We start from the raw sequence: 24153 nt of genomic DNA, 5'->3' as shown, positions 1-24153 counted from the left end.
ATATAAATAGCGCAGGATTGCATGACCAAGTGCATTAAGCATGCGATAAAAAATTCCAACAACATGTAATTTGTTTTGTACATACAGTTGTTTTTATTGGCAGCTTGACATCGATCGAAAAATTTACAACTACGCGACAGAAAATTTATTTAGCAAAAAGTGAAAACACATTTAAACTAAAAGTAAATCACTGTTAAACTGACGAAAATTTATTTAACGGTTAACTTGTGTAAAACACACCAAACCAAAATGCATTTTGCATATGGGATAATACACTACTAGTGTCGTTAAAAAAAGAAATGAACCATAGCAGAATTGATCAAGCATTGATTAGCATAAGATGCCCCTGCGCATGAAAGCAAAATCATAGTGTTCTATAGAAACTATCTGCCTTTGTAACGGTGAGATGAGTAGTAATCTTTCTCATAAATATCATCACGAATATCATGTTCTTTTCCATCCCTTGTCTTTCGCCTTTCGTTCAACTGAGCATATTCTTTTTTGCTGTCAGCGTAGTTTGTATCGTTCTCTTTAGCCAAAGGGCCATTGTTTTGTTTGCTAGGTTTGAAGTCATCAGTTGAGCTTTGAGAAATTTTTTGAACAATTGTCGATTTAACAGCTTTCGCATGAAAATCATCACTGGACGCTTCACTGTCATAATCATCCTGTACATGAGTCTTTACTTTTTTCTTCTTCTTCACTTTTTTAGCCTTTTTCCCCTTCTTTTCTTTCTTCTTGTGTTTTTTCTTTGATTTCTTGGGTACCACCTTTTTTTGTCTTTCTTCAGACGAGCTTTCAGAACCTGTCACAATAAAAGGATATTACGTAATGATTCCTAAACAGGGTTCAACTCATCACAACAAATTTAAACTATTTCCCAGCAGCGCAATTACATGGAGCAAGGCTTTGTTAGATAGTTAAAAATTGACCATACGGTCTTCAGTTCGCTTTTATTAACGATTTTCTCCCTTCTTTGTACATTAGATTATACCTGATTGGCAAATTTTAGGGCAAAGCCACGATCTCCACGTAACAAGAATCTAAATACAGATGCTGCTAGACCAGTCTTTCTATTTCACAAAATTGTGCATTTCCTTCTGTAGGGTATATTGGTGACGATAAAGTTAAAAACGACTCAAGTGTGAAAAGTTTTAGACTGACTGAGAAATTGAGTGAAGAACGGCATAGTAAAAACTTTAAATTTTACATTTAATTAATTATATTATCGTTGGAGATCAGTAATGATAAAACGTCTATCACTAAGCAGCTTGGCGATAAAAACTTGTTTTTAAGTTTTTAGTATCAACTTGATACATAGATAACTAAAATAAGACACATAGATGTTTTGGAATTTTTCAACTAACCTAAGTTCAATATTTATTAGCTTCTGGCGAAATCTTAATTATAGGTAAAACTCAACTGGAAGATTATTATCCATAACTGTTGAATCCAAACGGAAAAGAGGCACATAGAGAGATTTATACCTTGCAATGTTGCGATAAGATGAATCTATACCGCAACTTCGAAAATCATATCATTTCAATTTAGTGGCCGTTTGGCCATGCGACTTATTAACAGCAAGAAACTAACATATTACAAGCAACTACGAAGCTAAGGTAAACAAGAAACTTTGAAAAATAGCTTCAAACGAACAATTTTTCCGGCGAAATAGTGAAAATGAACAATAAAATGTTTGTTGAACATTTCACTGTCTTTTGTTACCAGTGGCCTAGCGAAGGTTTTGCCCATAATGTGCATAAAAAAAATACCGGGCCATTTTCAGTAGCGTATTAAAGTTTGCCTTGAGGATGGGACCAAGTGTACACATTAAAGTGATTAAACAATGGCATTTGACAAAAAAATATGCGTAGTATTGACACAAACCATGATGTTACAACGACCGATAAGGTTATTCAACAACTGGTTCAGTAATTGATTTGACATGTTGGCAAGCTTGAAAAGCAACATCCAACAGGCCTGCCAGAAAGTTTGCTTTCAGTGCGCCGGATAAGTATGCTAATAAATTAATGCCAAAATCATAGTACTTGCAATGTAATATTGGATATTAAACATTTTTCAAATAATATATACTATACCAAACGTATATACAGTAATAGATACTAGTAAATGCAATCTTTGTAACATGAAAAAGTGGAACAAGGCACAAATAATTTTGGTCCACTAACCCAGCGCATCGTATGTAAACTTTCAAGTTGGGCCACTAGAACTGAACAATATACTTAGCCAAAGAATAAATGAAGCTTAATTTATTCATAGTTTATAATGACATTCGTAAACCCACTGTAACTTTCCACGGAACCCAAGGGGTCAATCAACACCAGGTTGAAGACCGCTGCTAGTAGAATGTATAACTTTAATAAGCCCACAATTGTACTAAACAAAACATACTGGAAGATTCTGATGACGAATCAGAAGAATTCACATTTAAAGCAGCAAGTTGTTCCGCCTGTATCTTTTGGGAAAGTTGTCTCGCGCTAACCTTTAAGTGCTCACGAAGATCATCTCTGTAATGATAGCACAAGTTGTTACAAAATAGGATATATCACAAACCGAAATGACAAATTACTCAATCGATTTCTTACGTTATTCCTCCTAATCCAATGGAAGTGAAAAAATTAATTGCAAATCTTGTACTTTTGGGGTTATCCCTAGGAAAAATACCTTCAAAAAATGGGGCTAGGGTCCTGTAAACATGTGCAACACAGCAACATAAATATTTAACCGAGGTATTCTAACGAAAAAAGTACTTAAAAATTTATGCAAATACTTACGGGTCTTTAAGACGATTGTTTAGCTTGGTTAACCCCATATACTCAGAAATTTCTTGAAAAAGAATTTTTATAAAAATTCTTGATGACGAAGTTGTAGTGTCCTCTGACAGCACAATATTGGAAAGAGCACTCCAAGGCAACGCATCGGAATGAAGAAGGTGAGCAAAAAACTATGAAAAATGAACAGTTGTCTTAATGATTCATGCTTCTATCCCACCTTGACACCACTCCTTCTAAATTTCTAAGAAAACTTGATAAAAACAGTCCCAACCTTTTAGTTAAATAAAACCAAATATCTGTCTGAGACAGGGTTGGCATATACAACAGTAATGCATTTTAAAGCTGCCAGTGTCATGACACTCGTTGGTAAAAAAATTATAACAAAATTTTACCTATCAACTGGAATAGAAAATATTTTCAATCTGCAGGCCTCAAGCTAACCAGTTTGTCAGGATCCAAGTCAACATTATGTATTACAGCCTCAGGTTTAAGGTGTCGTTTTCAACTACTGTATTTGCTTAACTTATTTAACCAACAACCCTAGTAGTTAGTACTAGACGAGCAGTGCATTTAATCTGTCAGCTAACGCAGAGTTTTAGTCTGGTGAAATGAAATACGCTTCCACTGTTCCCACGAAATAGGCTGACTGCATTTTACCTTTCCTTTTTTGTCCTTGCATCGAAAAACAAAAATACCTAATGAAATTCGTATTTCTGTTTTTGAAAGAAAGTTATCATGCACGTATGTAGCTTGGTCAAGCTACCATAAAAAAGCCTCGTGGAAATCCTTATATAAATGTAGAATTTTATTTGTTCGTTACAATATTGATTTTGAAACAAATCCACAAGGCATACTGAAAGCCTATGAAAATTTTAAGTGATGGAGTTAGTTCCACTTGGCTTTAATCGGTTCGTCTAAATTTGATAAGACAAAGATTTTCCACATTGGCACTAAGCTGTTAAGCTCAGGATCATCGCATATCAAGTGAAAATTAAAATTACTGTCCTAGCTCATCATTTAAATCTAGCGAATTTATTTGTATGTTATGTATTATAAAACACTGGCAGTAATCGAAAAAGGAAATAAAACTTTTTTATTATTACAATTTTTCACTATGCTGTTGACTGCAACACAGTTTTTGGTTTTGTTTTTATGTAAGCTCTCCAATAGAACACATATCTAAAAGGCTACAAAACTGAAGTGATGTGAAATTTTCTAAACAACCCCTTCCCTGACAATACAATAGAGCAGGGGTCCACAATAGTGGGTTGCCAAATTTGGAGACCTTCCAGTCTGGGTCGCGAAATATTTTAAACTTAACATAAATATAAGCATCGCATCTGTGTAATAATGAATTTCAGCTTTTTCAAACCTCTAATTATTACTGCATTTTTAAATAGTTACTACGTAACAATGCAATAATAGTCGAGCACACTTGTGCAACCAGGTATGCTTTTTTTGTTACAATTATATGCTCACAAAATGCTTGGGTCATGGGAATCTAGAACTATTTTTTAAGGGTGGCACCAAAAAGAATTTGCAGACCCCTGCAATAGAGGTTAAGTTGAACAGCGATTGATTTGGATTACCATTAATGAAGCCAATAACAAGGGCAGCTTTCTACATCTGATTTCTACCTAAGTGCCTAACAAGTATAAAAGTGGCTGTTATTTCTGGTTAGCCAAGCCGTAGAATATATTACCTTAGCTACATTCCTTAACTTGCATGTTTCCAGTCTGTGTATAGTATCATACTGCTGGGCAAAAAGAGCTTCAAAATTTTCCATGAACTCTTTTCTAAGAAGGCAGAAGCGCTAAATGCATAAAAGGAAATTAATTTGTATACAGACAAATAAAAAAATAAGAGTAGATGTGTAGCTCATTGAAAAAAAGAAAACAGCAATTACCTCACCAAGTAAGCCAAAAAACTTTTCATATGTTCGCAGTTGAGAACAACAATCCACAATCATTGCACAAATTTCAGGCTAGAATTCATTTTACAGTTATTAGTATAAATATACGGTAAAATAACTTAATGTTTTATGCTTGCAGAGATTAATTTCAGCATGATAACCTTCTTGATATTATAGAAACTATAAATATTTTATGGAAATCAGATCACTAATATTTAACCAAGGAAAAACATTGGAACATCAGAGATCTTTTATAAGTAAATGTTTTATTAATTCCACTTAGGTCAGGGGTGGGCAACATACGGCCCGCGGGCCGGATCCGGCCCGCGACGGGATTTTGAGCGGCCCGCAGACAGTTTCCGGTCTTACATGATAATGTGGCCTGCGGCCACATTCTGCCGCAATCCCTGTATTGCGTCACTGAATAAGTCCAAGTTTGCCAACCTGAGAAAGATGGCCATGAATCTACTTGTTCTGTTCGGGTCTACATACATTTATGAGCAAACATTTTCGACCATGAACATTAATAAGACAAAGCAGCGTTCCAATCTATTCAGCAATCCGGCCCGCCAAGTACTTCATTTTCTCATATCAGGCCCGCCGACCGAAGAAGTTGCCCGCCCCTGACTTAGGTGAACAAGAATTTCCGAAATCATTAAAAACTTAGAGGTTTGTATGGACAGATAAATCTCCAATATACTTCACATTTAACTCAGTAACTCACATAATCTTTCTCTGTAAACTCCATCTTAAGAATTTTATGGGCACATTCCTCAAATGACAGGCTTGACTGAATAGCAAGATATATCGTCCTTCGCAATGCCACCAAATTGGTTTCTGTTTTATCTTGAATTTCAAGCTCCGTGTTATCCTCAGCTTCAAATAAAAAAATAAAATAAACATGTGCAATTTAGAATGATTTCATTTTTTCTAATAATAGAACTTACTGCAGATTACATGAAATGTAATCTTGTTACAGTAATATAAAAACAATGTTAAATTAATAACCATATCGCTAAAAATGAAGTAAACCGACCACCTTCTTCATCTAACGAACCATCTTCAGATGAACTATCAGATCCAGAATCAGAACCATCAGTACTATCTTCCAGAATATCTTAAAACAAAATAAAAATGTTAATCTTTTCTCATTAATGTCATTGGCTATCACCCCACACTACCTTTACATACCACTCTTAATTTTTTTATAGCTTTCTTCCGTTTTCTCGAATTCAGGATCAACACGAAAAACATTTAACTGCATTTCAAGAGCCTTGGTATTATTATCATCAATAGTGAGCATATGTGTAAACTGATCATCATCACTGACGATATCCAAGTCAGAAATGATTGAAGGGTGCTCTTTGAAACCATCTTTTCGTATGGCAAACATAACCTGCAAAAGATTGGTACTTCACAGAGGTTTGTATGCTTGTCGAAAATTTTAATAATTCATTTTACATGAGGTACCAATGGCCGAACCTTGTTGTGTCTTGATTTTGACTTGCTTATCAAGTAGCTAGAAATTTATTCAAGTAAATTCATGTAAATCATAGCAAACAGAAATGTTTATTCTCATACGAAATGGTTTGCTCAAGTATCTTGAATCAATTAGGTTCGCTCATGTAAAAAGGGTTAGTATCAGTTCTGTTTCACCATAGTTGGCTTTGAGATTTAAGAGTTTCGTACAATACTTTGAATTTGATATCTGCATGTGCATATTTTCATTTGTATAAAAGGAGACTTTTCTTCCAATTACCATTTTGTTACATCAATTTTACTTATTTTTGAAAAAACCTTTAATTTGGTCACTTGGGAAATTTCTAGGTGTTGCTATAAACAAAACATACACAAGACAGTAGATAACTAAAATGTTCATATAGATACAGAATAAACCAGCAAAAAGTATAACCATTTCACTAACCTCAATCATATATTGAACCCTTTTTTCCAACTGCTGTTCATGCAAAATTATCCTCAGTCGTTCAAAAACAGCAGCTAAACCTCTTGGGGAGACCTCACTTAACTTTTGGCCAACTTCTTTCAAAAAACCAACAGCAACCTATAGTGCCAAAAAAGAAAACTAATTTCTATATGCAAAAAGAGTTTAACAGCTGTTATTTTTGGTAGAGCTTTTTAAGCATCATTCAGAAGGTGGAACAGAAATTGTCATGATTGAGTGATTTTGAACATATCTGCTGGAAAACTTGAAAAAGCTTTTTTCTACCATTCGGGAGAAAGTGCTCTCCTTTTCACCTTATTTAGCAAGTAAGCACACCTTAAGTTATTAAAAACACAGTTAGCTTTTTTGCGTAGACAAATCACAGTTGGGACTTTTTCCTTCAACTACAATCAGGAAACAGAATTAATAAAACTTACTTCGACAGAATCATCTGTTGGAGTTTCCAGAAGAAGAGTGAGTACCTGAAGTGCCAAAATTTCATGAGCGACTTGATGATTGATCAAGTGAGCAATGAACTGGACTGAATGCAAACAAGTATCCTGACAACAAAAACTGACAAGTTTACCGTTTTGCATGCTGAAGTATGTGAGGTCAATATGCTCAACCTCACAGTGTATCTCTTCCCCAATACATAACCTGAATGTCTATATAAGTTTTTGTAGATATATTCCTTAATATGTTTTGAACAATATCACATTAAATTCTATGAAATACCAGTAATTAATTTGAATTTAAGTCTTGTCGCCCACAAATGTTACTGCTACTGGTAAATGCATCGAACTGTATGACCCAAACTCGAGAGCTAGCTTTTTGTATGGCTATATAACTATCTAATACACAAGTACAACAAAGCTAGAGGTTATCATCTACCTTTAGATTACGTCGATATGATCGTCTAAACTGAGCAACAACACGTCGCAAAATAAGTTCTCCATTCTGTGGAAATCTAGCATTTATAATACTGGTCAATGTAGCATAAACATGAGTAAATGTAGGAGAAGCATTCTGGGCCATGATGATTGAGCGGGCGAGTATCCCCCTGCACAAATAAAACTGTTGTAGTTAAATTACATAATATAATTATCTAGGCCTACATTATAAATTTTCCAAAAGATTGCCACATGACATCTTAACTCTACCATTTTTGGTGTTAGTTCAACTTGGGATAAGACGAATCACAAACAAAACTTAATATTAAATTAGCGTTAACGTTATATCAAATATATATATATATAATTAATTAATTAATATATATAAAATATTGTTGTTGTCACAACTTGTGAAAAAAAGTTTAAAATTGAATCCAACTACCTTCCACGAACAATGTTCTCTTGAAAGAGTTCTCTAGATATGTCCTTTATATTTGATACATTTACTTTGTTGATTAAACCATTTATACTTTTCTTCAATGCTTCCCAACTCAAACGCTGAAATTCCTCACTAGCAATAAATAAACACAATGATAAAAACTTAAAAACAATGGAACTATATTTTACGTTCTGGAATAGATAGATTATAAAACAGCTTAACTAATGCTCTTGTACCTGTTTTTGTCTGTGATTTTGTCTTGCATCATGCGTAGTTTGGCTGGGGGAATATATGCACCACCACTTATTCCTGTAATGGATCTATTACTGGTGTCATTCTTTTTCTTTTTTATCGGAGGCTGCTCATCATCAGCAATACTCCGTTGCTCAGATTTTGACATGATTCAAAAAGTATCAGTAAGATTCACAAAAGAACACAAGTTAAATGCGCTGTAAAAAAAATTCTTTTAACATACAGTTCTATACTGGATTTTAATAAAAACGTATTTAGGACCTTTTCAATTAAAATAAGTTTCCGAAATTGCACTGGCCAAGAAGGTTAGCAACTACAGTATATACAAGTGTAATAGCCACCATTAAAGACAAAAATATGAGGCCAAAAAATGAGACGGGATTTATACGCCAGACCTGTCTGTCTGGTAAAAAATTGTTGTTTCACACCAGTCAAATTACTGTACGTATGCAGTAACAGATAAAGTCGGGGTGCTGAGATGTCGCAGTACTACCCTCAGCAGTTAAAACAATTTATGTACGCACTACTTAAAATTTTATTTTTCTGTTTAAAAACAACTATAACTTCCTTCCAACACTAGCATGAAACACAACGCATTTTCTAAAACAATTTTATGACAAAAGGCAAACATTTTTATCCTCTCCCCTACTTTTGCGATTGTACAATTTTTTCCCTTATGTTTCTTGAAATACTCCCATCTGGTTTAAGTGCAGTCCTGTGGCAAAGGAAACCACATTGGACTTCTTTGTTTCTTGCGTTTTATTTTCTGCAAATAAAATTTTCTTACACAAGTTCCCATTATCATTATCTGATTTCATGATTTTGTTAAACACATTGTATCAAATCGTACACACTTAAATGCGTCGGTGTGCACTAAAGTGTGTGAGTTGTAATGTAACAATCACTTTTCAGATAACGTATCCAGCCATCCTTAACGAACACATTCCTTTTTGGCAAAAGTATCAATGACCAACGAGCATTACATTCAACGAAACGCGTTACCCCAGGTCATCAACAACTCTTGTCGATATGCATGTGGTCTTATACTTTGGGTAAATTAAAAGGAAAAGCAAGCAGTAGAATAAGCTGGGCTAAGAGTGATTTAGTCTTCTGAAAAAGTGCACATATTGTTAGCTCACTAACCTATACACTATGGATGGTGATTTAAAAGCAAATAAACCAGCAGTAAAAAAACTTGGCAAAATTCTCGTTTCTTGGGGATTCCCCATTTTCAAAACTTCAGACGAACGTAACACACCCTTTAAAAATTATATGGGACCTAGGGGTATATAATTATATAATTATTCAGCGGTAGGTATATATTGACCTATATGGGAAATTACAAAGAACATTTGCATGGCTGTGGTGTGTTCTTCGCGATTGTTAAGTTTAAACTAAAACTGCAGCGCCAGACAACAACCTCCACATGTGTTGCAGCTTAGCATAAAAGGTCCGATTACTGCATGTTAAGGGTGGTCATTTCATTTTCAAATAGTAGTTATGTGGTAATGGTTTGACTTTAACAGTAAGTTATTGGTGCAGTTTTAATGAGCTCATCAACTGAGACCATGCTAGTCTTGAGCACGACTGGAAAGTATGGTGGTTTTTGATGGGAAAGTGTGCACACAAAGACACCTGTAAGTCTTGGTGTGACAATGAGCAATTTTGCTTCAGTTGGTTGTTTATTCTTGGTGTAAACGAAACGAAAGTAAAATTACTCGATTCAGCCGTGTAACGTAACCTTGCATGTTGAAGGTAAAAATGGCGCCCTAAAGCGCATTTACAAGCAATAAAACTTAATTCATTTTTGCACTATAAACCAAGCATCACTATCTGGCTATCAGTTTCACTCTAACGTAACAGAATCTCGGTTTAGAAGCTGCCAGATTGTCACCACGGATGCCAACTTTTGAAGTGCCACACCCGGACTTTGGCAAGGTGTCGTGCTTTTTGAAATCCTAAGACACGCTAAAACGCTGAAAGTTTTTCTAAATGAAATTCATTATTACATTTAAAATTAACAATCACTTTATAATCTATAGCCCATAACGTCAAACTTTTTTACGATATAAAGTCTGCTTAAGCCTATTCATGCTTTTTTATTTAATAAAATCGTGCAGAACTGTCTTTTAAGCATAAGCCGTTTACCGCGTTTTCTAAATTGGGTAAACCTAACCTAACCCAAATCTACATTCTAATTTAAATCTAGCAACAACTAAACCCTAAAGCAGTGGTTCTTAACCTTTACTAACCTGCCGAACCCTTACGCTTATCTGCAAGCTTTCGTGGAACCCCAAAATTTCGCTGATTCACAAAAACAAAAATCTAATCATTTAATAGTAATACATTACTGTATCAATGAGATTGTTTTTCGGAGACCAATAGTGAGATTCGAGGCTTTGTCTCGGAAACAATAATTCTCATGTCATTTTCTCATATTTTCCAAAAATATTCGCTGATATACCATTCAGTAGGCCGTGTGTTAATGTTTCAGAGGAAGTTCGCGCCGAACCACTGAAGCAGCTTCGTCGAACCCTGGTTAAGAACCACTGCCCTAAAGGCTGGCACTATTTCTTCGGAAAAAATTCTGCATTCGAAGTTATTTTCGTAAGTTTCTTGTTAACTTAACCTAAATGTTATAACATAGCAACCTAAACCTAACTTGAATAGTTAAATCTACCTTCTAATTTCAATCTAACTCCAATAAAACCTAATGAACGCTCATAAAGCTGCTTCCAGCACAAACTTTCATAAACGTGCACGCCAAACTGTTTCATGTTTACGCTCATTTTTTAGTAAATAAAGAAAAGCTGGTTGTTTGAAAACCGCCATCCAGCCAAATTTTCAAAATTTCGCCACTTTGCGTAGGCCATAGCCTACGATTTCTCATCAAAAACTGGCGTACTTTCAAGCATCAAGTACCGGTATCAAGATCTAGGCCTAATAGAAATTATTACGTCATAATTTTTTTTATATTGCCTCATTACTCCTTCATATTAAGACATTCTAGTCAGAGTGCAAAACTACAAAATGACCTAGGTCCTATATGCCTTTCAATTTCCCTTTTAATGACAATCTCGAAAAATGAAAATCAAAACGTTTGAGTCTTTATGCAGAGCATAATTTTTCACATTGAAATCAAAACATTTTAGCACGATTTTAAGCACACATATAGCATACAGTTAGACCCTACAGTTAGGGGCAATTCGGATTCTCCTATAATTGTCAATTACGATCGTCTTGCCGGCACTAATTATTGACTTCTACGGCAGCAGACCACGTTTAACTTGACGAAAATGAATTAAAATTTAACATAATGAAGTTAAAATTTAATTTCCAGTGAGAAACAATGTCTATTTTATAACTTTTGTAGATTTTGTTTTGATATGGTTTACATTGTTGAGCTACTGGCTACTTTACAAATTAATATTTGGTTTTACCATTATAGTTTTACATTATTATTCTCCCAGTGTTTTAAGTGATGTTTCTCTTCGTGTTTTTTTTTTTAATTCAGAGATGTCAAATTTCATTCAGTTTAAAGAAGCACAAGTTGTTTTATTATGAAATCGTTCATTGTATCGATTACTGAGGTTCTTGCAAGCAAATCATGTATTTCCAAATTCTGTTTCCCGCCGCGGGTTGGTATACGTGGTCCGTCGTATTTAAACATTATTTTGGAACCACCTGCAGCATGTTTTCTAGTTGCAGCCAAGCTTTAAGAAAAAAGAAAGGTTATTAACTTGAAAATTATTTCAATTTGAAATCATCTGCCTACGTTGTTAATAATGTTTTGAACTGTAACTCCAAAGGTCATTATCATAACAGTATAATCTGTGCCGGACTTGAATTCGTTTACAGGATATCTTCATATTTATGACTTAGTAATATTTATGACTTACAAAGTAATTTATGAATTTATAAAACTTTTCAATTTCTGTTCCCCACCGCTTTGTGGTCAGACAATTAGAGACATTTTTGTGGAACCGAGTGCAACATTTCTTCTGGTCGCAACCACATTGTTATGAGGCTTTGACAGTTTGTGCTTGAACTGATTTAGTTTGTGTTTATGTGCATTTTAAACGAAATCAACATGCATACTTTTATGGTTGTTTTTGTGATATTTGTGCATTTGAGGTCGGCAATAAAAGTGAAGGTGTGACGTGTTATTTCTGTTGCGTTAACCTTCAGGTACTTTACCTTGAAATAACGACCTCACCGTCCACACCGCTTGGCGAAACCTGCTTGCTTCACTTTCAAGAGAACAATAGCCTACCACAGCAGTAAAGAATACTGTAACAGACAATACACATGTGAGGCGCTCCTTAAACTGAAAAGTAAAAGCCAAGAATGAGCCCGAAAAAGCGTCTGTCCAGTTTAACGCACAACTCTGCAATGTTCTTTATCACAGCAGAGTTTTGAAATAAACATCGGTAATGAATGCGTCATACTTTTAAACAGTGTTCATGTAGGTTCCCTAGATTTGCAGAACATGTGTGAACAATATATGCAAAATATTTATGTGAAAAAACATTTTTATTGCATTCATGTGATGGCAAATACTCACTTGCTTAATGCTTATTTTGGGGTCTGTCGAAGCAAATACAACGTTCTTGTCTCTTTTTGTGGCTCCGCATATGAGTACGAAAGCGAAATGTTTCATATACAAAATGGTAGACAGGTGGGAGAAGGGAATTGCATAAGTGCATTTGGGTTCTAAGTTTTCCCTACTTACCCTTTCTTCCAACTTTTGCTGAGTTCGTTTTTCTGCATAGATTTTCGTTTGGATTTATATCGTGATATGCCAACCATTTTCTTTGGAGACCAACTGGGCGAATGCCATCGCAGAGCTCGGAGTATAGGACAGATAACACAAACAACTAATTCAGTCACATCGCACGCACTGTAGCCTACAACGTACAATCTACTTTTTTCTTGAAATAACGCCTACCATAGAAACTTACCTAAGATTTATTCAATGAGAGTTCGCAAATTATTTTAAATAAAATTGTTAATCACGTTAAAAGTATTGAACAAAAAGACAAAATCATAACAAAACTGACGTTAAATCAAATAATAGTTGGCAGTATTTTTGCTGAACAAACAATTTTTCCTGATGTGAAGTGGTTTAACAGTTACAGTAGCCTACTGCACAGTTAAGGCGCCCAATAAATCCACCTTGGACCCCGCCGATATCGGATTTAATAAGCGCTTTTTAACCGTCGCACGCAAACCAGCAGGAAAGCAACGAAACTGGATAAAAATGCCATCAATTATTATTCAATCAGCACAAAAAATATAACAACGTCGTTGGTCTAAGTAGAAATCTAACGAGTTTCGTTGAAGTACCCACGTACCTTTCATTTTTACGTTTTGTGTTTAATAAAATTTCTTTAAAAACAGATATCCTACAACGTCATTGCACAGAAGCGTGTTTACGCTAGTCTATTTAGGGTCTTTCTGCACAAACCCAACTTTGTTTGAAGTGCATTTACATTCTCATTTCTTTTCGTTCAATGCTTTTATTGCTTGTAATCACATATGGACAATTGGACATAGGCGGTTTTACGGCTTTCAGATTTGTAGCCTACACCATAATCTCCTAACTACATTGTATGTAGGCTATAAATGTGCGAATATACGCCTACATTGTATTTTGACATGTTTTAAGATGTGAGAACTCCAAAGTTTTGCGTGTCGCATCACAAAGCAGAGACTATCAGCTCACCTATAAACGCTTGTAAATTGTGAACTTATACGGTGTGTCGTATTTGGGTACGCGTTTGCAATTTGTTAACCTGTTCGCTTGTTTAGTGGCCGCGCTCGTTGTTACCAGCAATTATTACCTAAATTATTTTTGAGCACGCTTAAAGCCTTTTCGGATTTGTCACTTTTTCCTGTTCTTTGGCGGGTGCTAATAACAACTGGCTTGATTTTTCGTCCCCACCGCACTTTTGGCAAAAAATGAAATGATTGAAAACATAAGTCTCCTAAAATTGTCGTCCCACGATTTCCATAATACTACCAAGGAGGCGTCGAGGTTTCAAAAGAAGGCCAATGTCTTTATGTAGTAAAATGCAATTACTCGAAAATCGCTCCATGGGAATCCCTGAAATTTTGCATGTCAACTAGGCTTGCCCAAAATGACATGGAATACGGCAACAGTCACATGTCTGTTCTTACTAATCTAATTCCCATTACATAGGACCAAAGTCAAAAGTGGATGTTTTAGACCTAAAACACTCCTACTTTTCTTCATTTCTCCCTTTTTCATGCCAATTTCTATCTAAGTTTTGCGCGTAAAGTGCAAAAACCAACTGGTAGGGGAATTCCCGGCTAAAAAACCACACCAAGCTGCCTTTCCTGTCTTCACACAAAATGAATGACATTTGAGTAGAGGTATACTACCGTTTTGTCGTTGACGCAATACATCTAAAATACGAAAAAAATTTGAGGGGCCTTCTCCGCTACGGTAGGCTATACCTTTTCGGCGTTAAAAACTGGTAGGGCTGATACACGCGAGAAAGGCTTATTTGCGTTATATAACACTTTATATCGTAAAACAAACTTTAAATTGGCCTGTGTGATAAGGAATAATCAAAGGTGACATATTCCGCAGTGGGCATAAGTATGGAATGATAATCTTTATCTTCGAGAAAAGTCTTTGCATGACTTAAATCCAGCGATGATTTCTCATCGCTCGAGCCTCGATTCCAGACATCGCGTGGAGTTATAACCTATTTGCCCACCGGTGGGCGAATTGTTCAGCACTAAAAAGGAATATCAAATGTGCACGTGTCATAAGCCTACTTTGTAGTCTGGCATATAATCACAGTAAAACATGTAGCCAATCTGTTCAAATAGGTCCTAACGATCTTACATCTACGCTGACTTCATTCAAATATCAATTGATTTGTCGCTATTCCTGTTGACTAGATTTTGATCCATGTTTTTCAGTGTTTGACCTTTATTGTTAACCACTGCAAAGACTTTTTGCGAAATCAGCGAGACGTAAATCAGTATTAGAGCAAAACTTTACAAAATCTTCTTCAAGTTCTCCTGGTACACACTCATCTGTAAAGGATGATAGCTTCCAGCGTTTAGTCTGCATGTAATTGTTAGTCCAGTAAAAACCAGTTTTTTCTTTTTCTTGACATCTTTGTGTGAAATGTGAGCTCTCAACAGAACAGGTACTGGACTTGTTGGATTGAGCAGTGTCAGAATTGGAACATATTTGAGTCAGTACTTGGCCAGTAAAATGGATAAACACCGCAGATTCCAAATTACTGGCATCAGTGTTGTCACAAACAAAACCAAATCTAAGAAGCCAAATTTAAAGTGTAAACTGTGTGCAACTGGGCACTAACTGTTCATAAGCACGCAATATTAACAGATGTTAACAGAACAGTACAAAATTATAATAGTTACTCAAAATTAATCTCTGTTAAGCGTTCAAGCTACAGAGCTGATTCGTAAGACATGGCTAAAAGTCATTGCATTTAAGCAGGGAAATGCAACCTGTGACCTACGAGCATAAGCGCAAAGGGTACTATTTCCGTTCTTCTGATTTGCAACTTGTTTCCTTCTCAGAATCACTTATTGATCATATAAATGCAATTTTGTAACTTAGGCTAATTGTTACGTTTCCACAAAACTCGTACCATAACGTAAAACTCAAAATACCTGTGTGTGTGGAACCACCTTATAATCTGCAGTGGCCAGACAAGCGTCAATACGAGCCAGTGGACGTGATTCGTGAGATAAATTGAGGTTAAAGATAACTAAAGTAGTATTAACCGGGTTTCAAATACCAAAGATGGATACGAGCCGGCTTCTTTTTTTAGGGGCGTGAACGACGCTTTTTTAAGTTGGGAGAGGTAGCGCGCTCGTATTTTTGGGCTATCCGCTGGCCGCTTTTTTTGCACAAACACTATAAAAGCACAAAATAGAAAAAAGTTCCTTAAAAAAATTAAGTTAAAATAAAAATCTAAATTTTTTACTGCTTTGAGAATAATTTAAGGTAATTAACAAGTAACCACCGTGCTATAGGCATATGCTTTCAAATTGCTAGTGAGGAGTGTGAGCGATGAATTGATGTTTAGCGTATCGAGATATCCAGTGGTCAAAAGTTATATCCCAATTAATTATTTATTAGCAACATGTGATGCATCAGGAGGCGATAAATTGAACGCATTTGGTTTTAATGGAAATTGTTACGGTTTAAAATTGGGAGACCAGGTACACGCTTTATAGGCGTTTCTGCTCACAACGCATCCTACGAATCCCGCATTATATTCCACATATTTCTGAAAAGTTTTGAATTTAAATTGTTAATTGTTGGAACAACAAGTTTCTATTTTTTGCATTATACATGATATTTTAGGCTTATTTAAAGCAGTGGGTAAGACATGTTTCACATAATGTATCAAATACATATAAACAGTGACGCCTTTTGCCTTAGTATATTCTACATAAAAATTTCAGTGATTATTTTACCATGAGGTGGTCACGCAGCCCATAGTTAAAGATAGGCGGTTAGGTTAGGAGAATGGGTATGCAATACTCGATGAAAGTTACTTAGGATTTAATTGAAGTTTGATTGAGACTAACAGGAAAATTAATATTTAAATTAACATTAACAGGAAGATGTGGGTTATTATATTGTAACATCTAAGTTAGGTTAGGTTAACAGGAAACAATGAAAAATAGCTTTGAACGTACGATTTTTTCCGGTGAAATAGTGACAGTCAAAGAATTTTAAAACGTGTGGAAAACCTACACCTTACGGAATTTGACTGATAATTTTCGATTCACGATAACCCAGGTTTCCATGCATAAATGTAACTCATGAAAATTAAAGAATATCCGTATTTAACGCATGAAGAGTCTCTGGATGGTTTCCTAATCTTCTCACTGTAATACATTTTAACCTCGATTACAACGGACCCGTTGTCGTAAACGCAAACCAATATAAGGGACAACAATGTCGTTTACACCTGGCCCAATCACTATTACAACAAAATAAATTGCTTTTAGCACATTTGCTATTTGAAAGATGTTATTTCTTATAATATAATTTACTAAATGCGAGTCGTTAATGATATCCAGCGTGTTAATTCGTCTTTATAAAGTGCTGGTACATGCAACAGATCCCGTGATTGTTCTGATGCACTCCTCTCATTTATCACGAAACGTTTCGGTTTCCTCCGCAACTTTAGCGTCAGGGTGGATTAAAAAAGCAATAAAAATTGCTTTAAACAGACAAGTTTTTCCTGCGACATATTGGCGGCCAAAACTTACTTTTCAGAATTTATTACATTTCCCGCAACATATATCAGACATTATTTTAACGCCGAAAAATGAGACAGTAAACGTACAGATCTAACAAACCGTTTTGGGCACGTGTCCCCTCTTGGATAAATTGTTTACAAATGTATTGCTCATACAGTTTACATACTGTTAGTTAAACAAAATATCAGGTTGTACACTAAGGCTTTATCAAACTTTTTAACAATAACTTTACTGCAATGTTGTTCGGTAGACCTACGCAGTACGATATATGACTGCCAAACATTCGCACACCTTAAGAATGTTCATCCATCGGGTGTTTGTAGTTAGGAACACACCGATACACCGGTATAATACTACCACATAAGAGCAGATAAAAATAGAGACTTGTCAACAATCTCAAAGTTTCTGGATAATCTTAAGAGTTTGGAAGGGAGATAAACATTTTTAATTAGGATTCCTCAACGTTTGGATTATTCTGGCGTTGGAGCTATGGTAATGTAAGATACTGTCACCCTGTAAGTCGAGGGTAACAAAACGAAAAGCAAATAGAACATATACCTGTGTAATATGCCTTCCATTAAAGTAGCAATGAAGTGTTGAAAACTTTGAGTGCAGCTTGATTCTGAAAGAAACAAAGGAAATAAACATCACCAATGATACAGAAATATAGAAAGCATGTACAAGTTATTTGAAAAAAATGAAATGCTAGTATTCCAATATCGAACCTTTAATGGACTCCTTGATTGCCTGAACATTAAGAGAAATGAAAAGAGGACTTGTAAGTGGACTTAACGATGCAGAATGTGGAAAAGCAAATGGATTGATGGGGACTGGAAAGAGATACAGATCACACCTGGCTGCTTCACGAAACATAACCTGCAGCTGAGTAAGTTTTCACGGATAAATAGATTGTCCAATTACATATATATTACCAGCATGTTTGAATATAAAAATCCTTACTGCATTTTTCAGGAAAGAAAATCATTGCATTCACATGATGATAATGCTGTGATGAATGTACTGTACATTGTCATTTGTACTTACCATGTTAAATATTGAAGTGGCGGTGGCTACAATCCAAAGAAGTTCAAACGAGAACACTAGGGTGTGAATACCAACATGAGTACTGGAAGAATATTTGATTTGACACCATTCACAGCGATGTGCTCTCATCTTGTTTAGTAATGGAATTGTGACAACTTTATGCTGGAAAAAGACATAATTTCAAAAACCTCACCACCATTAAAAGTAACTGATTAAAGACAAAAACAAAAAGTTTAGACTAAACAGAATCAAAACCTGATGATTTGATGAAAACTGGATGTGTTTTTTATTACAGAGATTCTGTTTTTCTTGAGAGTCTACAGTTTCATTTGCAGAAGACAGAATTTTGTTTGATGCGTTTTTGCTTAAATCCTTTTCAACATCATCATTATTGCAATAATTTATAGCCACCTCAAACCATCTGTTTTGTGTCTTAGAATATGGTCCAACAAGCATACTCTGATACTGATAACTGGTTGGATCTTCAACTGTAAGAGTGGTTAGAGTTTTTTTGACTAGAGTGTGTTTTACATCGTAAATGAAAGTCAGAATTGTCTCACTTTGCTATTAATGAAAAACAAGTAATATATTTAAGCAGTTGTTACTTATAGCGGAGCTAAAAAAATTTCAATTTTTTTAAGCTTTGAAATGACTTCTGCATATCTTTGCGCACATCACAACTACACTTGCTTACTTTCTAATTCAACGTTGTCTTCAGGCATGGTGTACAAAATATACCCATATTTAAATGCACAACTTGAATTCCCAGAAACATGAGAAAAGAAGTTCAGTTTACGCATGGTCTAAACATATAATAAAAGCTGATTGGAAGAAAGCTGAAAAGAAGACAGAAGGATATGCTACAATAGTTGTAGGTGCAAAATTGTAGGTATGTTATTCGAAGTTAAACCTCAAATAAATGGCAAGCGTCTTTTATTGTAATTATATCATCAATGTTTTCTAAACTCCAGTGAACTGCTTCCAAACTTATGAAAGAATATTTGGGAACTCCACAACCAGCAGGAAGGAAATTTAATCCATACCTACAAAAAATAATGATGGGTAAGTAGTTCTGGTAATGAAGATCAAGCTTTGACAGACCATAAAAATTAAAAAAGCAGATTAAAAAGTGTTCATCCAAATATGCATGAAGAACACTAATTTTAAGCTGAGAAATACACTTCTGTTATTCTGAAAAATTCAGATTTTGGTATCACACCCACAACTACAGTTTGCGCAAGAATATAATTACAAATTAAGGACCCCTTTTTTGTAAAAGAAACTATGGTATCGCAATCTTTATCCTTGGGCTGATGAAAGCCTTTGCACGACTTAAACTTGACTAAGGGTTGCTGAGCTTGTCTGAGGGCAAGTTCCAATTGACACAGTTTTTTATTTTTTATATTGTATTGTCTGGATTTGTTGTTGACTGTTCATCAGGAACACTGAACTGGAGCAAGCATCACTCATACCTTCTCAAGGTATTATAACGATAGCACCACAGATAATTGAACCCGGTTTCCATTTTTACAAACCAGATGCTCTAAGTCTACACGCTATACCACCGAGCAGTAAACTAGTAATCTTTGAATCAAGTTAACATGGTCAAAATCGAAATGTTGTAACATGTAATGACACAACAGGATCTTATAAAAGAAAACTGTAATAAGTTATTTAAACAAAAACAAGTCTTTTTTAACAAAGTTAGTACCGTTTTAAAATAAAAAAAATATTGAAATAAATGTTGATTAATTATTATATTTACATTTTAATGCTTTTAAAAAATTATTTGGATGACACTACGACATCGTTCATGTCGTTATGGTTACACTTCAGGCAGTTTATACTTCAGTGAGGTTTGTAGGAGGTTTCCTTTTTTAACAATTCGAAAAATAGTCAAATCGTTAAGAAAACTAAATCTGAAAAAATATCCAAACCCATGTGTTTTTAAGCAGGGGTAATTTTATGTATCAACTCTGCTGATTTAATAGTTACATAGCACTTTCAACTATTTACGTAAATTTCCAGTTTTGTATTTTGTCATGAATCATGCTGTTCAACCACCAATCATCAACAACAGAACCAACACAAATTTTGATCTAGTTAACAGTTTACGTTGTTTTATCAAATTTATCATCCTGAGGATAGTATCTTGAAACAATGCTTTAGAAGTATGCAACCAAAACTAAGATTTCTCTGATTTTGTTAAAATCTCACATAAGAGTTTTAAAAACCTCTTTATACCGATCCTAGGTCAGTGTTGTTGACATGTTATACATATTGCAGCTAAAATCGGGTATAAAAATTGTATTTTAAAAGAGTATGTTAGGCCAAAAATTTTATTCTTTCTTTTGGAGATCGCCTCCGTAAAAGTTTGAGATAAGTGATTTTAGTTATATTCCAGTATGAGGTAGCCTCAGGCAGTCCTGCCTTAAATAAGAGCAAAATGACCAAGTTAATCTTGTAAGGGGTTATGTGTGTATTGTCTTTAAGTACCTGTATATTGATAGACAAATAATGCAGTCATAAATAAAAAAAACGTTTCAAAAATCATGTGACTATTGATAACACCATCACACCAATGCCGATGAATTATAGTGAAAAAAACAACTTAATTTTGAGTAAAATAGTTAAACTTAATGAAGTTTTACTGTTTATTCTGTGTTCCCTTTAAAATCCTCAAACATTAAGCCCATTATTTCCTTTTTCTGAATTTGAGCACCTCAAAACAATGTCAAAATAATGCCTGCATCCCACACCACTGGATAACTTTCCCACACTTGCAATCAACACGATGGACTTCATTGCAATGTTACTAATTAACACATAGTTATTGTGCATGATAGACATTGACTGAAGAAGATCCAGGAAAAAAACTATTTAAAAATTTAAAGTTGAATGATTTCGAACATAATAATGATCAGAAAAAAAAACATCTGATACAGGAATATTTTGAACATAATGTGTCAAATAACATGCCAAAAATTTATATATATTGCAAAGTGTAGATTTAAAAACCAATGTTGACATTTTATAGATTAAATTCCAACACATTAAACTGGACTAGCGCGACTTTTCATCAATACATCAAACAACAATTTAGAAAAAGTACTTGTTGAGACATACAGTTTTTAAATCTGCAACCTATTATTAATTATCGACCTTAGTAATAACATCATTAATATTGAATTTATCAATTTTTATGAAACTTACTGTTGGTGCTTCAGTGCAGCAGCAATTTCAGCGAGGTCCGACTTAGTTGACAAGGAAGGAAAACCATGCTTCTCACATGAGGGGACTGCTTGCAGTATATTATCTGTTGTGGACTGATAGAGAAAAATGTCAATGCTTGTATTGAGATAAGTCACCAGATATCAGAATACAAAGATAGGTGTGTGCTGTGTTTATATGTGTAATTTATTTGATCTTAGAGACAATACCTTAATAGGAATGGGCTTAGCATCAACACCATGCATAAGCATTCCACTTATTAAGGGAGGCTTATCAGCATGTGCAGTATCAGATAGTAGTGATCGTACAGGCGTGGAACATTCACTGCTGGTTGGTGTACTTGAAGAAGGAAAAGGAGGAGGTGTTGGTGTAGCACGAACAGAAGAATAAATTCCACCAGTTGTTATAGATGAGTAAGACTTTGAAAGGGTACCAGACAAACTTGTAAGTGTTTTCTGGAAGAAAAAAAAACACTAAAATACTCATAGTGAGTGAAAATGTAATTTTTTTCACATTATTAATCATTAATACACTGCTTAGACAGTATCAAAAAGTGGACAAATATTTGACATTTCTGCAAAGCAAAAGCACCTTTGCAAAGTTAAATGAGGTGTTAAAGACCAAAAACAAGAATGTAACAGTATAATGCACATACCTAACAGAATAACAAAATGTAGCATAAAATAAAAAAAGATATTTGTAAATGTTCACAAAATGTTATTAAATAAAATTCATATCCATCTTGTGAGTAAAATCTTAAGAAATTTTATGCACCAGCATATCCTATTGCTTGTAGATAAAGATCTCTAGTAAATTACACTAATGACATGTGACATGGATAGATAGATATACCGATAAGGAATGCTCTGCTACCTCACCCATGATTTTCGAGATGATTGATTATTTGCTCTTTTAAATTTATTTAAGTGCTCCAAAAAACGAATAAATCCTTCTGTCATAGCAGCACAGTGTCCAGCTTCCAATGGGTTGTCATGTGATCTAAAAATGTAAAAGAAACATATGAAAAATATATGTGCTATTGATGGCAAAGTATAAAGTTTTATTGTCCAGAATCCATGATGCTTAAAACTGCACTATCACAAACACTTAACACGAAAAAAAGATAGTTTTCAATAAATAGATCAGAAGTCGATGATTTTAAAGTTAATTGTTTTTTTTTTAAATATTTGTTCCAAGAACAATCTATGGATCTATTAAGCTCCTACAAAATATATTTACAACTGCCGAAAATTTTCCTCATTGGAGTAATGCTGCAAGCACTGCTAACTGAAACTTGAATAGACAGTAATATAAACTGGTTCGGTATATCTAGACACAGATAGTTGGAAAACTAAATTAATTTCTACACTCCTCCAAATTCAAATTCATTTCGCTAAGCTTTGTTTTTTGTGAGGTTTAATCTTCAACCTTCCAGAATATGTCTGTCTTCCTACAACAATGAAATTTGACTATTTTAAAGGAAATATGCTGTAATGCTGCTCCATGGACTTCCCTTGTTTCGGTCTTGATAACTATTTCACAATTTGTAACACTAAAGAGAATGAAGTTTTAGGTAAAGGGAAAACATCATAGTATAACACAGTAAGTGTACTGTGACAATATTTATACACTAAAAACTTATGCACAATAAAGACTATCAATATGAGTGAGATGTTGGAAGTTGGAAGTGCTACGTTATCTGGTCTCTGTATCAGGGCATTAAGTGTTGGAAATTCAATTCAACCAGCATGGCTTTCTATTACCTATTTATTTCATGCTAATTAGCTCAAAGGGCACAAATTGTATATAGTGTATAGTGTAGTCTATAATGTACAAGGCATAGTGTATTTCCTTATGTTTCCGTATGATATTCACTTACTTTGAGCAGTTGCAACCACTAAAGACATCGAATCGTGATTTGTCAGCACTATTTTCATTAGCTGTTTTCAATACTTGCAATCGCCTATTTGGTGAAGTGATCAAAACAAATTTTGTCTGCCACCACTTTAAGTTCTGAAAAGTATGATTTGTGTAATTGCTAAAAGATTTGTATCTTCTGTAGTACTACTTTCTCCAAAACTTTTGGTCAGTATTGACGCACGCAGAAATATATAATAACGTAACATACCATGTCAAGTTCAGGCCCATTTTCATCAGGATCACAAACATAATTATCAAGGTGATTCCAATACCAATCTTCAACTTTTTCATAATCAAAAAATGTATGTTCAACTCCAAACTGAGATCTTGTTTTAGGCCACAACATGTAATTGTACTTAACTCTGACAGTTTTAAAAGGGTGTCTGTAAAGGATATCAATGGTAAGGTCTTTTCTGGATTACAGCCCATTCAAAGCTAATACA

General features: G+C 34.6%; 2 protein-coding genes across 4 annotated transcripts in view; both read right to left on the bottom strand.

Moving 5' to 3' along the window:
- Positions 1-69: 69 nt before the first annotated feature.
- LOC143446404 (pre-mRNA-splicing factor CWC22 homolog) lies at positions 70-8445 on the bottom strand. The gene is made up of 14 exons (XM_076946021.1): positions 8212-8445; positions 7979-8107; positions 7538-7706; positions 7084-7206; positions 6629-6766; positions 5896-6100; positions 5744-5821; positions 5429-5580; positions 4699-4776; positions 4495-4605; positions 2793-2962; positions 2604-2705; positions 2410-2525; positions 70-802 (listed from the first exon to the last, which is right to left on the bottom strand). Exons 1-14 carry the CDS (start codon positions 8373-8375, stop codon positions 384-386), a joined length of 2154 nt encoding a protein of 717 aa, XP_076802136.1. The 5' UTR covers positions 8376-8445; the 3' UTR covers positions 70-383.
- Positions 8446-15173: 6728 nt separating this feature from the next.
- Positions 15174-24153, bottom strand: part of LOC143445376 (GATOR1 complex protein DEPDC5-like) — a 39107-nt gene continuing 30127 nt past the window's right edge. For all 3 annotated transcript variants that reach the window (XM_076944435.1, XM_076944436.1, XM_076944437.1), the window contains 12 exons: positions 23919-24093; positions 23670-23803; positions 22669-22789; positions 22000-22245; positions 21773-21885; positions 19470-19602; positions 19254-19362; positions 18815-19047; positions 18560-18721; positions 18241-18397; positions 18074-18137; positions 15174-15543 (listed from right to left, as the gene is read on the bottom strand). In XM_076944435.1, the coding sequence (XP_076800550.1) occupies positions 15198-15543; positions 18074-18137; positions 18241-18397; positions 18560-18721; positions 18815-19047; positions 19254-19362; positions 19470-19602; positions 21773-21885; positions 22000-22245; positions 22669-22789; positions 23670-23803; positions 23919-24093 (1993 nt within the window). In that variant the 3' untranslated portion in view covers positions 15174-15197. The remainder of the gene's footprint in view (positions 15544-18073; positions 18138-18240; positions 18398-18559; positions 18722-18814; positions 19048-19253; positions 19363-19469; positions 19603-21772; positions 21886-21999; positions 22246-22668; positions 22790-23669; positions 23804-23918; positions 24094-24153) is intronic.

The sequence above is a fragment of the Clavelina lepadiformis genome, chromosome 2 (assembly GCF_947623445.1).
Source record: "Clavelina lepadiformis chromosome 2, kaClaLepa1.1, whole genome shotgun sequence".
Taxonomy (NCBI): domain Eukaryota; kingdom Metazoa; phylum Chordata; class Ascidiacea; order Aplousobranchia; family Clavelinidae; genus Clavelina; species Clavelina lepadiformis.
Note: the sequence above shows the minus strand (reverse complement) of the source record. Positions and strands in the feature narration are given on the sequence as shown.

Coding starts and splice junctions, on each gene's coding strand:
- LOC143446404 (XM_076946021.1), bottom strand. CDS start 8,375: ATGTCAAAATCTGAGCAACGGAGTATTGCTGATGATGAGCAGCCTCCG. Junction 8,108..8,211: donor AAAATCACAGACAAAAACAG/GTACAAGAGCAT, acceptor ATTTATTGCTAG/TGAGGAATTTCAGCGTTTGA. Junction 7,707..7,978: donor GAGAACATTGTTCGTGGAAG/GTAGTTGGATTC, acceptor TTATTTGTGCAG/GGGGATACTCGCCCGCTCAA.